Here is a 16,526-nt window from a genome sequence, read left to right on the forward strand (position 1 = left end):
CACAAGCTGAAGTGGAAAATCCAATCCAATGGCTGTCTTTCATGCTTCAGCTTCCTGACACATTCCAATAAAGTGGCCTTACCCTCTCCTCTCACTCAAATAACATAATGCTATTTATTTAAAAATACCATCAAGCAAAGGACATAATTCAAAAGCTCTGATTTAGGAAAATTGCTTGTTTGTTAATCATTTCCTTTTTCCTGATTCAGAGCTTGCTTGCTCATAAAATATTGATTTATTGGGCAGGCAAGGATGCTCTTGGCAATGAAGATGAAAAGCAGAAGTGCTGATAAAAATACATAGGCTTTTTTATGTTTTTGCAAGAGCTAGGCTTAGAAAAGGTAGCTTAGAAACAGACAGGCAGGAACTATCAGGGGTATAGGTGGAGTCAAAACAAAGTGAAACAGAAACAGTGTAGGAGAGAAAAAAGTGTGTGACGGAGTGTATAAAGAGGGAATAGAGAAGGTGAAAAACTCAAAATGGGCAAGAAACCATGAGCTGCAGTGATGAGTGGGGGAAAGCAATGTGCCTGAAATAAACAGCAGAAACTAGGACTCTTTAGAAGCAGAAACAAGGGAGCAAGGACTTACAGAAAACAGATCTTTTATGCACAGGGATTGCATGGTTTAGCTGGGTCGTCTTCTTTTTCTTGCCTTTATGTGCATACCTCTATAGCAACTGCACCTCAGTGCACTTTGGAAGGCACAAGTAGTCACATGTCATCTAAATATTGCTGTAAAGCTTCACGCAGCTCTTTTCTTCTGTTTGTTTCTTTAATACCAGCGAAGAAATTCCAGAAGAGACGCTGAGGAAGGCCAAACAGATGGGCTTCTCAGACAGACAGATTGGGAAATGCCTGGGACTAACTGAAGTCCAGTGCCGCCAGCTGAGACTGAGGAAGAACGTAGTGCCCTGGGTGAAAAAGGTACCACAAGAAACCTCACTGGTTGGGGAGGAAGCTTCAGAGGGGCCAATGAGCAGGAGGGCTCTATGTCCTTGAGAATAGTTGAGGTAAACAAAGTGAAAACAGCGGCTCTGTTGTCATTAGTGGCAGTTCTGGCACTGACTTTAGAAGTGAACGCTTTTCACCCATCTAGCTGTTACCTCTGCGCTGCTAGGCTCACTGTAATGTCAGGAATTTGTAGGTGAATATCCCCAAGGAGATGCTGACTTTTTCATTTTCTCTGTGGCTGAGGTGGGAACGTAGCTACCTGGCTGCAGAAAATGGCTGAGAAGACTGATTCTGGCCCACCATGGGGTGACCATGAAAAGTGTCATATGTCTTTTGTGCCGGTAGTAACTTTTTACAGGGTAATACTTTATTTGAAGTGCCCTATTGCTATGGGTTCATTTGCTATTCATTGTGATAGCACAGAGTGTAATGAGCTCATCTAGTATTCATGGCAGTGTCACAAGTGCTTTGCTAGGTGTTCTGTTGCTGCATTTAAGGTATGTCGGTATTAAACTGCCACCAGCTGGGTTGGTTTTTTTTTGTCCTTAAGAGGGGGGAAAAAACCAACAGAGCCAATCTAAGCTACTCAGTGTTTCCGAAAAAGCCCATCTGTATCCTCAGGCCCAATTCCAGATGCCAAATCTCCTTCTGCTACCCAGCTGCTCCTTTCCTTCTGTGTCCTCACCTGGCCTACAGGAGCATGTCTGCTCTTGCACTACATTCTTTCTTGCACATGACATTGCGGTGCTGGATTGATTTCTGTGCCAAGGTACCCTTAATTAAGGTCGTTTGACTTATGCAGCATTTGTGGCATCAAAGCATATGTTTCTTCCTGAGCCATGAAGTACAAGTTGCAGTAATAGCAACAGTAATGAGCAGCAGACACTTACATAGTGCTAATGACTTAAGGTCACATTCTTCATTGTTCACAAGCATTTGGACTGCCAGTGGGGATTCACGAAAATACTTGAAGATTGGAAAGATTTTTAAGTGGTAACATGTAAAAATTCTTGTCAGGACTGCTTTAATACTATTCCCTGGTCAGTATTCCATGTTAGAAATGTTTCAGCTGTTCATTCAGGGAACTTCAGCAGTAGTGGGTGGCATGGATAGACTACTTACCATGTATGTAACCTGTAGTAAGTGGTTGACACTAGAGGAAGGTAGAGGCAAGCAGGGCTGTCTGGGAAAAGCTCCTGGGCTATGAAACTGTTCTACCAAGTAGATGTGGAGCTGAATCTGCAGCTTCGAAAGAGATGGTAGAGAGCAGAGCGTCCTGTTAACTAAACTGCAAGCCAGGCATCTGCTGCATTGCCAGCATATCACAGTTCAGATCAAGTCCCTTGGTGGAAAAAATAATAGGACAGAAATAAGAAAAGGAAGGTGAGGGGGGGAAAAAAAAAAGGAGGGGGAACTGTATGAGAAAAATCTTGCACTGGCAAAGACACAGTCTGTGCTCTCCTTCCTCCATACAGATTGACACGCTGGCAGCAGAATACCCGGCAGTAACTAATTACCTCTATGTCACGTACAACGGCCAGGTAGGTGCAGCTGGAAACAGCAAGCTCATTGCTGTCTAGTTTGATCTGTTTCCCCCACGCTGCAGTATTTCTGGAGATCTTGCAGATGTCTTGGTTTCTGTAGCAATTATTTTGGATGGTGATGCATGCAAATCCCCTTTCATCAAGCCCAGTGATCCAGTGCATTTGGTGTTAATGCCCCTACATTGTTAGGATCTTGTCTCATATCACCTGTACAGATATCCTCTGTGCAGAGGTCAGGTGCTAGGAATGCAGAACTCACATCTCACTTGTCTCATCCTAGCATTTGTTTGTGTGAAAACTCGTAGCTCCTTAGCTGCTCAAATGGCCAGGCTGGGAGTGTCGTTCTCCTTTGGTTTGAGTGCAGCACCACCAGTTCCAATGGAGTTGTGCTTCTTGAGCACTGCAGTAATTGACATCAGACTTGTGCCCTGAAGGATCAGGCTGTTGGATGTGGGCTGAACACCTCAAATTGTTTGTTCTGAGAAGCATGGAGTTAGGTGCTGCTGAGTATGGACCCTAATGACTTCTTTCCCTCCCTTCTCAGGAACACGATATAAAATTTGATGACTGTGGAGTGATGGTGTTGGGCTGTGGACCATATCACATAGGTAAATCTTTCTCACAAGTCTGTTTTCCTTGTACCCTTGAGCCTTCTTTGGATATTCTTGTGGTTCGTTTGTTCCTCTTCTGATGTGGTGACAAAGCCCTCTGGAGCACAGTGCACAGGACATCAATTCCTAGCACAAGGTTTGCCTTTTACACTTGCTTGGAGACTTTATTTCACGCCCTGAAAAAACAGGAGAATTTTTATTACTTTTCACTTGAAACTCAAAGGCACATCACTGAGTTGTCATTTCCACAAAGTTTTAGGGATTTTTTTTAAAATCTTTTGCAGATGTTTAAGTCTTGAGAATCCAGTATGGAAGTTCACTGCTGCCACACGTAGCTTTGATATGTTTGCTGTCAGATCATGTGTACGTTGTTACATATTTGGAGTTTTAATATTGTAAGCATAGGTGACTGTGATAACGTTTGGATCTCTTCATCTACTCTGTATCTACAATTCTCTGTATGCATTTTTTTTTCAACACACTCAGACTCTCAGGCAGCAAAAGAGTTTCCTTATGGCTGTGAACACTGTGTAGACAGAGTGTGCTGAATTCTTTATGACTACTTGCACTTTTTATGGATCCTTCTTGCAATTATTGACAAGAAACAAATTGCTTGTTCTTCAGAAATATTTTTGCTCTGCATCTCACAAGTAGCAGTGACAGTTTTTGAAAGCTAGAATTTAAACTACATCTATTTGTTTTGCTTGGATGGGCAGATCACGCGGTACCCTTCTGGTGCTGCTGGTAGGATGTGCCTGAAATTCACTTAGGTTAGGTGTATGGGTCTAGTATTGGCTTTATCTGATCTCTAGCTTTGATTAGACCAGGACAATCTTTGAAAGAGGTTTCAACTAAATACAGTCTGCTAATAGAGGAAACCACTTCTTGCCCCTCTAGTTGCACTAGCCAAGTTTTTTTTTTTTTGTTATCCAGTAAAGACAAGTAAGTAGCATACTTTTCCCAGTTTGCTGTCTTCCCTCTTCCTACTGCCTGGATTTGACCCTTGTTTGATGCATCTGTATTATACCTCCGAATGTTCTGCTGTGTTCCCAGGTAGTGCCCAAAGCAGTCTGCTGGGGATCACAGATGACCGTCGTGTCCCATAGCCGAGGTTTCTTCTTTGTATAAGAATACTTGAGTAGTTGAGGTAGAATAAAGAGCTGAATGAGCATCTGGTGACCCTTCTGGGAAACGTGCTGTTCCAAATTTGATTTCCCTGTCTTTTTTGTGAGGTTTTAGCTGAGGCCAACTGATGTTTTGAGATTACTGCTTGACAGAAACAGGGAAATAAACTGTGTGCTTGTCAGTAAGTGACCTGTGCCAGCCATCTGTTTGTTACTGGGTGTTGTGGAGGCAGCAATTAAGTGCAGACTGAATTTCCAATGTATCTTGTCACACAATTGTATATAAAAAATGATCATATCAGTGGTTAACGATCATGTAATGACTGTGAACACATCACAGTGAGGCCAAGGTTTTCTTGCAGACCACAAGCATAACTGTTTAACAATGTTCTTTAGTATGCATCATTCTCTGTCTGTGTTACCCCTCTTAGAGGTTTGAACATGGAAATTTGTAGGATGGTGGCTGTTACCTCCAGTTTGGATTCTCAAACTGCCTGAGTCCTGCAGCCTTGCCAAAAATTGCATTTCCCCAGCTGTGTAGAGCAGGGAACTTTCAGAGTGCCCGGTGACTCCTTCCTTACATCTTTCCTTTAGGAGTGGTCACAGTGCTTACTCAGTGTTCAGGACAGTTGGAATGTGCCTGCCCCGAGTGATACCACAAGCACTGCAGCCTTTACACCAAGGTAAAAGGTTCACAGAGAGGCTCCAAAACTGTTCATCCATCAGTCTCCCTTAACTAGAGTCCGTGCATAGGAAGGTCAAAATGACTAACTAGGTTAACCATACTCTGCTCTTCTGAGAGGTAAAAACCAAAGAGAACAACAACAAAAGAATTCACAACAAAACACCTAATTCACTCTTCAGTTTTTCAAACAGCCTCTGTACAATTGCTTCACGTTTCCTCGAGTAAACTGCTCTGTTTCATAATGTGCACTCCTTTTGTCACCTTTAAGCTTGTTCCTCTTGAGTTCTTCCCAAAGTGGGCTGGCTGAGAGGCAGCAGCAGCTGGATGAGCAGCAAGGATAGGCACAACTTGTTGCATGAGGATGACAGACATATTGGGGGCCTTTGTTTCCTGAGCAGCCAAGCCAACTCACCTGTTGTTCTTGGAGGACCTTGTTCATGGATGATTAGTTTCCATGGGGTGACGATTAGATTTCATGCTCTGAGCTGACAGGAGGCAATGCTGGCTCTTTTCTTCTTCTTTTTTTCAACTCATATGCCGAGAACGTGTGTTTGTTTTCTTCCCTGCATCCATCCTTTCCTTGCTTGCTTTTCTGTCTCCTGGCAGGCAGCAGTGTGGAGTTTGATTGGTGTGCTGTCTCCAGTATCCGCACACTGCGTCAGCTTGGCAACAAAACGGTCGTGGTGAATTGCAACCCAGAGACGGTGAGCACAGATTTTGATGAGTGTGACAGACTGTACTTTGAGGAGATGTCATTGGAAAGGATTCTGGACATCTACCAATACGAGGTAAAAAAAAAAATAATAATAAAAAATAAAAAATAAAAATAAAGAGAAGCAGGAGCAGCAACAAAAAGACACAAAGCAGCCCAAACTTGTCAAAATTCATGTCGCTAGCTTGCTTTTGTGAAGCAGCTGGGGGTAGGGGAGAGAGCTTGCTAGCTAAAGCTGTTTGGTTTGGATCCCAGTGTTGCATTTTACACCTCGTTGATGTTCCTAGCAGACTGCTCAATAATGAATGCCAAATAAATATTAATTTATTTTGCAAGATGCCATATTGTGCAATATTTACAAGCAGATTTAATTTGCTGCACAGTCATTTATCGCACAAATTGTTCTGCCCTTGTGGTGCTGAGCTTTAGCACTTAAGTGTACCCTTGACTTTAAGCACAAGTACTCTCCCTGAAGCAAGTAGAACAACTTATGTGCATAACACTGACGTGCTCAGAAGCTTGTGGTCTTGGGCCTTACAGTAGAATGGTAATGTGGTGAACATTGTGCAAAGTGCAGGCAGGTCAGGAGTTTGTATCCCCATCAAGCTGAAGGATGCTCTAGCACCTGATCCACATGTTGCCCTTTGTCTGCTGGGAGTTTTCAAGTGTTCAGTACTGCCAGTAGTAAGATGGAGGAGTCCCAGGGAGATTCGGTGATGGGAGGATATGTGGCAAAAACAGTTGGTTCTGCTATGGAAAATGTTCATCTCTAACTGGTAATATACTTAGATTTTATGACTGAGGATTTCAAAAGTACATACAGAAACTTTTTTCTTCCTTGAAATTCAGTATAAGTTGGCTATGTAACTTGCTGAAGGGACTATGAGGAACCCAGGTCATGTTATGACTTTCCTTGGCTCTTTTTTTCCATTACTTGACAATCTGAGCTCAGCTCCTTTGTGAATGGAAGATAGTTTCTAGGATGGTTTTATAACCTGGCTACAATTCAATTATTCCCAAATACGGAACCAAGCAAAACATATCACATTTCAACTCCCAGTCTCTAAGCTCGTCTTAAGCCACTTGCAAATTATTTTAGGTCCGTTTTTAACTTGCATCTTCATACTTACCTGTTTTTTCAGTGTTCTTTTACTTCTTTCCATTTTCATAAAAACAGAGACAGTTACTGGAAAGTGTTGATTTAGGGCAGTTTAAAAGACTCTGGTGGCTCACTGGAGTCTTAAAGGCTGATTATTTTGGAACACTTCAGGATTGACCAGGAGGCTCAGCTCTATAAATGTTGAACGCTTGCTTGCTTAACCAAAACTCAACTTCTGAACTTGGTGTGTGGAACAAATTGGTGTGACAGTTTGTCAGAGAAATAATACGGGTGACACACAGCATCTAATTACTGCAGGATCAGAGAAGAGGTGGGGATAGCTGATGAGGGAGCAACTACTCATTTAAACCTATAGTACTAGTAATTAGCCAGTTCTATAAGGAAAAATACGAGAAAAGAATCATACGTGCATTATTTGCATTGTACTGCTTGTCACAGCAGGGGTTGGTGAGTTTGAGATCACAGCACACAGTCTGTTGGCTGACCTTGCTTATGCTGGGAGCTGTTGCAGGTCTTATCAAATAGCAGCATCCTCTAGTACCCGGAGCTGAAGGTGTTTGTTTTGGAGATGTTAAACCCATTAAGGTTTGAGCCTAGTAAGGGTTGTGCTTCTTCTAGTCTTTCAGTGTGCAATGAACAGTGTCAGTGGTGTACATAGCGTAAAACATTCTGGAGCATTGACAAACAGTAGGTAAAACCATCAACAAACAGTGGATAAAGCCATTAACCACCAGTAGAGAGGATTCCTCAGCTCCTTAAGTGTTAGGGCTAGCATCAAGCCTTGGGCAGCTATTCCCACCTTTCTGATTAGACAAGTGAGGCTCCATGGAGGAGTGGGTTGACCAAGGAGATGATGGTGGTCCCCAACCTTCCCCCCAGGTACTGCTCACAGCTTGCCACAGGGCTGTTCCAGGGATGTACTCAGCTGGTTGTGTCCCTCCTTAGTCAACATCCCCAGCTGCTCTGGCACACCAGAGACAACTCTTCAGAGTGGAGCTGTGCTTTGGAGGGAAGTTTAATTTACTATGAAAGTGCAAAATTAGGTGGTAGTCTGCGAGGACAATAATTCAAAAAATAAATAAATAAAAATCCTTCCCTCAGATTTATTGGCTTTTTGTTTCTAGAGAAGATGTTCCCTTTTTATTTTAATATCTATCTGCTTGAGGGCCTCTTCTGATTCTTCTTCGGTTTCCAGGATCATTCTGAAACAATTCATAAAACTAAAGGAGGCTCTTAGGTACAATTTTAATGGTCTAATTTGTTTTCAAACTCAGGGAAAAAGAAAACCCAACTCTATTACTAATGGCATAAAAGCAAGGTAGTAATAAAAAGAGTGATTTTTATTGTAAAAGGGAAAATAATTCTCTTTAGGCTTCTTTCACTAGGCTACGTTCAGAGTATATTTTAAAGCTACACGTTGGCAAGGGTATTACTCATCTTCCTTATAATTAAAATACGGCTGATGACAAACTGATACACAGCAAAGTCTGTTTCTCTCTGCCCGTGTTTCTCAGCAGTGCAGCCCCATACCCTAGCAGGGCAATGGGTTGCTCTTAAGTTGAGAGCATTCTTTGGGAAATAACAGCAGAAGTTTAAAGGAAGAAGCAAGCAGCAGCTGGGCCTCAGTTTATGGTTCTTTCTGAGTAAAAATGAGCGTGTGATCCTTTGCTTTCTGCTTGAGTAAGCCGCCTCCCCTGTCTCCTTGGAGTCCCCAATGCCATCCCAACTTTGAGGTAGGCAGTATTTTGATTTTAGTGGCTCAGTGACTGGAACTGCTTTAAAGGAGGAAACAAGCAGCAGCTGAAGAGATGCCATTTGCTGGGACATTTGCGGTTGAAATATGTTTAGGATAGATTACAATGTTGTTGACCTTAGCGTCAAAGCTAGGCTGACTTCTTATCAAACAAGAACTGTTCCAAGCTTCAAGAAGGGTTTGCTTATTCACTGTCTGCTTCTCATCGATGAAGGATGATAGAGAGTCCAGGGAGCAGTGATAAGGACTGTGTTTTGGATGGCTCGAGGGGTTTCAGACACCCAGTAAGGAACAGATTTTTCTTCAGAGGTGGAGATGATGAGCTCTGATGTCAGGAGATGGCCCCAGGTGGGCACAAAGCAGCCTCTGTCCTTGCTCCACCCTCTGCTAATGAAGTATTTTTCACTCCCCCATCCTACACTCTTTCAGATGGTTGCTGTTGGCCAGCAACTGTGCGTCATCCCATGAGCAAATGCATGAAGATTAGGAAAAAACATTGTCTCCAGCACTGTATATTGGCATGTAAGGCAAATGAGTAATCTTGCAGACCTTAGGATAATAAGTGCTTCTTAAATGCCGGGCTTTTTAAGCGAATCTTTATTATGGTAGGAAATTATCCTCATCAAAGTTGAGCGGGGTTTGTACTAGCATTAATCATTTGTTTTTTCTGAGTCACTTCTGGACCGTCCTGCTCACAGCTTATGGATCTTCCATTCTAAAGCCTTTAAATCCCTCATTAAGAAGTTCCTCTTCCAGGAAGGCCGGTTGGGATAACCTTCTCCAGGAAAAACACACTTGTTAATTAAAAGAACATTGATACTCTAAAAGATAGAGCCAAACCATGGATCACTGTGCACAGGATGTTGATTTATGGTTCTCATTTGCTAGAGGTGGGTGAAACTGTATAACACATGTGGTTCAAAAGAGCTCATTGCTACGGTTGTACTGTGGGCCTGGTTCTCCTCTGGGCCAAGTTTCACTGGCTTTAATTTAGAACTAAAGCATCCATTATTTAATTACCTGTAATTATTAAATGATCTGAATGTAATTCACATCCCCATAATTGTTGCAGGTACTTGAAAGCCTTTTATTTTAACTACAGAAAATTTCCCTACCAAGCTATATTGTACTTGAAAGGCTTCGGTAGTCTATTTAAAGAAGTACAGTAAAAGCCATATTTGCACCTGAAGAAGGATGCATGTTTGTAGGGAAGCTCAGCTATCTCTTGTTATTTGCTATTTCCTGTGGTAAAATGTTGTGGTTGCCCAGGCACAAACACAGGATGTGCCATTGGGAGTGGAGGACACTGTGCCACCTGTCCTGCCTCATCTGCTTCTGGAGTTTAAGGTATTGAAGAACCTGCATAGAAATGAGCACGTTTGAGAGTCTGGCTGACATACTTTTGCTACCAGAAAGGAAGAGCTAGTCGAGAATACTGAGGATGAACTAAAATAAAGGGTGACATATATCTAGAGTAATTCTCCCCCACAGGCTGCCTGATGGATTGGGCTCTGATGAACAATGTGCTGCTTGCCTCTGTACGTGGCAACAAGGGGTCAGCATTGAAGCAGTGAGGGCTCCCTAAAGCTTGCCTGCTGGGGCTAGAAAGGATGTCGGCTTAGCAAATAAAAGTGCTGGCATAGGAGGAAAAAAACAACAACAGAAAAACCTTCCAGTTGTTTTCAGTTGCCCCTCTGTTGGAGGTTACTGCCTTGTCTCTAGTAGACATTCACATTCATGTGTGAATGTCTGCTACTCTGACAGTCCCTGGCCATAGGGCTGTTTACCTGGAAGAGCTGGGCTCTGAAAGAAGGAAGACCTAAAACACCTTGTTTGTTTGTGCTTCTTTGTGCAGTGGCCCCATCAGGGCTCTGCTGAAGTGATGGTCCCCATGTCCACACCTGAGGAGGAAGGGAGGGACCTGATCCTGCTGAGCAGAGTTCTGAGTTGTGTGGCAGAGCGTGATGCTTTTGTAGCAGGGCTCCATTGCCATGCAAATTGAAGGAGCATGTGTCAGCCTGGTGCTTATCCTCACTGGGAAAGCAGAAGCCCTTTAATATGACATGGAAACAAAGTCGTAGTCTGTGGTTCTGGCAGAATTTAGAAAATCTTGGCTTGATATCAAAAATACGAGAACACTGCAGACTCCTGGATTTCCTGGGGAATTTGATATCAAGTTACTGCTGTCTGTCGATAATATCAAGGAGGAGAGTGCCTTTTTTTCAAGAGGCTACATTCTGAACCACACTTTGTGAGCTGGGTACCTCTGGGTCATAAAAGTTATGATCTGCTCATAGCGATCTACAAATGATACAATCTATATGTTGAATCCTTAGTTTGAACAGTTCTTAATATTAATATTAGGCTAACTTGGATGCAACTGTGCTATTTTCTCTCTACCGACAGGGATGTAGTGGCTGCATTATTTCTGTGGGCGGGCAGATTCCCAATAACTTGGCAGTGCCACTGCACCAGAGTGGAGTGAAGATCTTTGGCACGCATCCTTTGCAGATCAACCGGGCAGAAGATCGCTCCATTTTCTCTGCTGTTCTGGATGAGCTGCATGTGGCTCAAGCTCCCTGGAAGGCAGTCAGCACTCTGGTAGGTTGGGACGTGCATCTGGGAAACAATAACACCAATGGGTGTTATGAGCATCTGCTCATGGGGACCAACTTACTGACACATTTCAAGATTCTGAAGACTTTTGACCATGTTAATTTATTTTTTACTGCTCATGTTGAAGAAATTCTGAGACCTGTCAGTGCCTCTGTTTTTCCTGATGACACTCTGTGGGAAGGTCTGAGCATGACAACTCTGGAGCAGAGAAGTCATGTATTCTGTTAAGTATGTCCTGTAGCACTCTACTGTGTTTTTTTTCTTTAAGTGTAAATGCAGTTAGAATGGAAATGTTGGTATGACTAAAATACGTACTTGTTCACAGCATGTTTTCCTTCCCTATCTTTAGAGAGATGCAGTTGAATTTGCAGGCTCTGTGAGTTACCCATGTTTGCTGAGGCCTTCCTATGTTCTAAGGTAAGACTCACCAAGGTGGGGAGTATGAGCTCAAAAAGCCTTCTTGATACAAGGGAGAGAGTCATTTTAGGGCCATGGGGAAAACACTTTGCTATGTGCATGCAGCTTAAAACTGCCAGTCTTAACAGGTGAGACAACCGCTCAGTACCAGTAAAGGAATCCAACAGATTCATTACATCTCTCAGGCATAGATCAAAGGTAGAATGTAATCGTAAGAATGTCTGTTTAGCTGAACTGCCTTTTTCCTGTCTCAAGGCGAAAAACCGCAAGCCATCAGGGATATTCCTTCAGGTTCCTGAAACTGCTGCTTATACAATTAAGCCACAAGATTGTTTGCCACCAGGAAAACTCAGAAGGCAACATGCTGAGGCCATTTACTGGGGTTGGCATCTGTTACCAGAAAATGACAGCACATCTTTTGAATTCAGCTTCTTATTTGCCAAACTTCTCTGCTTTCAGGCATGTTTTATGTCCCTACACTGCGGCAGCTGTTTCTCTTTAAATAGACATTGTACAGAACTGCACATTTCCGACAGCTAGACTTTTTGAAGAAGTTTCATCAGTGCTCACACAGGTTTTGAATGATCACTCTTCTCTGTGAGGAGTTTCTTCAGAGCTGACTAGGCACAAAGAGGCAGTTTGCTGGGCACAATTTACGAGTGCGAATAAATTGGAGACAGGATCCTTTTCATATGAAAAGGAACATATCAAAGTGAAAATAATTTAAAATGAAGATAAGGAGAACAATTTCATGTATGTTCAACCTCAAGAAAATATCCCTCAGAGGAGACTGCTGATTGTGACTTTTCCATCCAGTTTCTGAAGCTTGCAGTGAAAAGTTGCAAATCTAAATTAAAAGCCCGAGCTTTGATCAGGAGGGCAAATTAGAAGGTGTTCCTGATGTCACATTCTGGATATTTAGGATGCACTCCTTTTAACTTGTTGTTTCCATTTGTATTCAATTAAGGAAAAAACCACGTAAGTATTTGGTAATGCAGTATTTCCAAGGTATTCTGGGCATTTCAAGGTTAGAGGAACTTCAGGACAGATTAGGGGAATTTCAGGGAGGTGGAACTGAAGAATGTCAAGCTTGAAGAAATAGAAAGTGAAAAGCCCTTGCACAGCATTCTGTCTGGCCTCTATTTGCAGAACAGCAGCAGGTCCACAGCTAGACTTCATCCTTTGAACACATATGGCCTTTAATATTTGCTAGTTGCCTCTGAAAACTAAATGCATTTCCTCCCTGGTTATGTGCTGTGTGCACCAGTTCACATTCTCAGCGGTGCAGCTGACATAGATCCATGGATTTAATTGAACTCCATTGATTTACATCAGCTGAAGATGTAGTCCAGTTAAGTAGAAGCATGGTAGGTACTTGTGTCTATTTACCTTAGGTTAAAGTGACTGATTTAGTGGACTAGATTCTTCCTCCACTTTTTTCCACAGCCTTTGTGGGCTTGCTCTTCAAAACGAGGAGGAAGCTGGGCAGGAGTGGTAGAAGTGAACGTTGTTGCATCTTACAAAACAAATAAATAAAAACAAAAAATCTTTTTTTTTTTTTTCCAAAGAGACCCAAATTATTGACTCTCAACCCACGTTCTCCCAAATCCCCCAGTCTGATATTACTGAGAGTTGCATTTCAAAGCTGCTTTCAGATACTACATCTGTGTCTGCTCTGCACCTCCCCTGAAGTCTAAGAAAAGAGCCAGCTAAGAGCAACCTGTTTTCACCTTCGTTTACACTGTCACAACGCAGCGTGGCCTGTGCATTCCTGGCTTCACCTGTTGCCAGAGAGCAGTTGGGCTGTCTGTGAGCAAAGTGTTATGCCCTGAGCTCTGGTGAGTATAATGGAGGTCTGCGAGGTACCAGAGCTGCCTTTCTTTCAGCTGAGTGGAGTGAGCACGTGGCTGAAGTCAGGATCTTGCTTGGCTGGTCTGTCACATAAATGTAGCTGGCAGCCCTGTGTTGTCGTGTCTAGTGCTTGCAGGTATCCCATGCAGTGACAAGGGAAGCTGATTGCTTTTGTGTTGTTTTGTGTTTTCATTCCTACAGTGGCTCTGCAATGAATGTAGTATTCACTGAAGAGGAAATGAAAAAGTTCTTAGTGGAAGCCACCAGAGTCTCTCAGGTACCAATCTTTGCCCTGCTGCTGCTTTTACGTTTTGTGCCTGCTGTATCTTTTTCACCTGCTCTGTTTTCCACCTGTTTCTGAGGAGCCAGTGAAATTAGAGTTTGACCCCTCAGTTCATTCCCTAAAGGGCAGATCTTGAATGCAGGAACCTTTGCGAGCTTTTGCTATGACATTTAACTGTGCAAATAATATACTGAGTTTCTTCTGATAGAGAAGCAGGACAGCTGCTTGCCTACTGTTAGTTAGGTGGGGTTATTGAGCTTCAGAGTACGTGAAGCAGAAGATGAAAGATTTCGATTTTAAAAGTTCTTCAAAAACTGATCTGGAGATTTCTTTAGTGTCTTTTTTTCTACCCATGGGGAAGGATTTGGGACAGTACATAGAAATTTAAAAAAGAAAAATCTTAGCAATTCCCCAAAGGCCTGAGTGCTTCAGAACATAGCAAACAACTCAAAGCCCGGATTTCTTTAATACTCATCATTGGTGTCATACTGTACGAGGGATGTTCAGAGAGCTGAGAGTTTGGAAGGAGAAAATGAAACAACAGAGCTTGAAATGATAATATACAGCATCTGGAGTCTGACCTTTCAGCAGTTTGAGTTTGGCCTGTTTTCTTATGATTCCCTCTCCACCTTTTTTGGTGGTGGGTTTTTTTTTTGGTTTTTTTTTTTTTTAGAATGATCCCTCTTTGGAATAGTGCTGTAGTAGTTGCTGTAGTTTCCTGCTGTTGCCCAGGAAAGTGAGCTTCATCAGCTTAGATTGTCACAGCTTGATTGACTTTAATTGGGACACACAGCTTTTCATTGCTGAGAATCTCAGCCGTGGTACGGAAGGCCCTGTGGGGGGTTCGGGGCTGGGAAGCTTGCAGTGCATGATGGATTCCTGGGGGAAAGAGGAGCTGTTCCCTTCGGGTCCATGTGATGCTCATTTCTGCTACAGCAGTACTATGTTGATGCTGCAGACACAAACAGCTGTACTTCTTGGTCACACAATGAGTTTTTGGGTGCTCTGGCCCTGATCCCGCAGAGATGTATGGTAAATTTACATGCTAAAGTTTTGCTAGTTTAGTCAGACTGCAAAGGGAAAACTTCTTTCTTCATGCAGTATTTTTATTTCACTAACAGCCTTAACATAGCTGAAGCTGAACTAGCAAAAATCAGAACAAAAATACTGAATTCTTCTTATAAATTAGGGAGATTTTTAGTCTTTATGGATTGTAATCAATTCCACTGAATTAGCTGTGAGCATACAACTGAATATGACCATCTGCATGGGACATAGACTTCATTTTTGTGTTACAGAGGCTTTCCTATTTCTGCTTCACCCAACAGAGCATCTCCAGATAAAGCACCTGACCCATGTTCTGTTGTTTTAGCCACTTCGCTATTATGGTGTTATCTCATTATGCCATTTACATTGTCAGTAATGTTCAAGACTTCTTGCGAGATTTGCAGTAGGTTGGAATAAACAAGGTTGTGTGCATATCTAAGATCTCTTTGTGAAAAACTGCGGCACAACAGAAAGTTACAGGACATGAGCCACTAAATTTATGAAACGGCAGAGGCTGTGGCATTGTCCTTGCCTGTGAATTTACCCTTGCACTGATAAATGTAAGGAATTGTGTCTGGTAACTTTCAGAGTCGCTTTATATTTTTTCAAGAGGAGTCTTTTGAGCATGCCCAGGCTGTCATTTATTCCCTTTTATTCTCTAATAAATAACAGGCAGTTAATAGTGGATGGGACAGTTAAAATGTTGAAACATAAAGCTGGCTTGGAAGAACGTGGATTAGATTTTTAACCATCTGTTGGAGGGGGTGGCTGGGAGGAGAAAGCATTGGACAAGTGTGTGCTGGCATCTCAGAGGTGGGTGGGAAGAACAGGGAGGAAAACCGTGTGTACCAGAGAACCTGTTGGGAGTCAAGGGCAGGTTGATCCTGGCCAGCTATAATTAGTGGCAGCTTCTCCCTCGGAGACTTAGGAAACCAGGCAGGGAAATGAGAAAGGAATGGATTGGTTGCCTAAAATATGTGACTTACTGGCATAGCAAACAGCCACTCTGCAATGTCATTATGTATGCCAAGAATGAATTACTCTGAGAAGCGATATGCCCAGTGAGGTGGCTGCGAGACTCAGAGCATTGAAGATCTCAGAGGTAAGGAACATCTCTGGGAGGCAGATCAGAGGTCACTACATCTGTGTGAGTGTCCCACTGTCTTCCTTCTGTCATGGTGTCACCTAAAAGCCCTTGGTATTTTTGCCTGCAAATTCTCTGTCATACTGACACTTTATGGAGAGCTCAGTGGCTTTGGGGAAATCATGTGAAGTTTTCTCCAGTTATTTCTTTGGCAAAGTTCACTTGTCTGTGGAATAAGGATATTAATAGATTGGTGTTGTGAGACTCCGCTTCCAGAGCTTTTCCTGTGATGAATAGCGGAGTACTTGGATGATCCACAAATACTATCAAATAAAAGCTTTCTTATTCTGTCTTGTCATGATGACAGGATCACCCTGTGGTACTCACTAAATTTATTGAAGATGCCCGCGAGGTGGAAATGGATGCTGTAGCCAAGGCAGGAAGAGTAAGAACTTTTGCTTTTCTTTAATGTTAAGCTTTTTCTAAGATAGGCCATTTGTAAGAATGTCTGGTTTTAATGACTTACTATGCAGTAAGTCATTACTATGCTGAGAAGAGCAGAGAAACGGGAAAGGAGGGATTTCTCTGAGGTTCAAAAACATTATGATTGAAAAGCTCAACCTACTTTATTGTATACACCTAAATTGTTTGTTTACGTACTTTTTTTGCTTTAAGCATTGCTTAGTCACAAGAATGAATCCTTTAGAATGAAATTGTTACGGATTTG

The 16,526-nt window shown here is 42.5% G+C and overlaps 1 protein-coding gene across 12 annotated transcripts in view; it reads left to right on the forward strand.

Annotated features, from left to right (window-relative positions):
* The window catches only part of CPS1 (carbamoyl-phosphate synthase 1), a 177,872-nt gene that overhangs the window by 125,976 nt on the left and 35,370 nt on the right, over nt 1–16,526 (forward strand). For all 12 annotated transcript variants that reach the window (XR_005861268.2, XR_005861269.2, XM_040703530.2 and 9 more), the window contains 8 exons: nt 784–925; nt 2,428–2,493; nt 3,041–3,104; nt 5,523–5,704; nt 10,908–11,102; nt 11,467–11,534; nt 13,587–13,662; nt 16,167–16,244. Coding sequence is in view for 10 of the 12 variants with exons in the window: in XM_040703530.2 (XP_040559464.1) it covers nt 784–925; nt 2,428–2,493; nt 3,041–3,104; nt 5,523–5,704; nt 10,908–11,102; nt 11,467–11,534; nt 13,587–13,662; nt 16,167–16,244 (871 nt within the window). In the remaining 2 variants the exon portion in view is untranslated. The remainder of the gene's footprint in view (nt 1–783; nt 926–2,427; nt 2,494–3,040; nt 3,105–5,522; nt 5,705–10,907; nt 11,103–11,466; nt 11,535–13,586; nt 13,663–16,166; nt 16,245–16,526) is intronic.

The sequence above is a fragment of the Gallus gallus genome, chromosome 7 (assembly GCF_016699485.2).
Source record: "Gallus gallus isolate bGalGal1 chromosome 7, bGalGal1.mat.broiler.GRCg7b, whole genome shotgun sequence".
NCBI classification, from domain to species: Eukaryota; Metazoa; Chordata; class Aves; order Galliformes; family Phasianidae; genus Gallus; species Gallus gallus.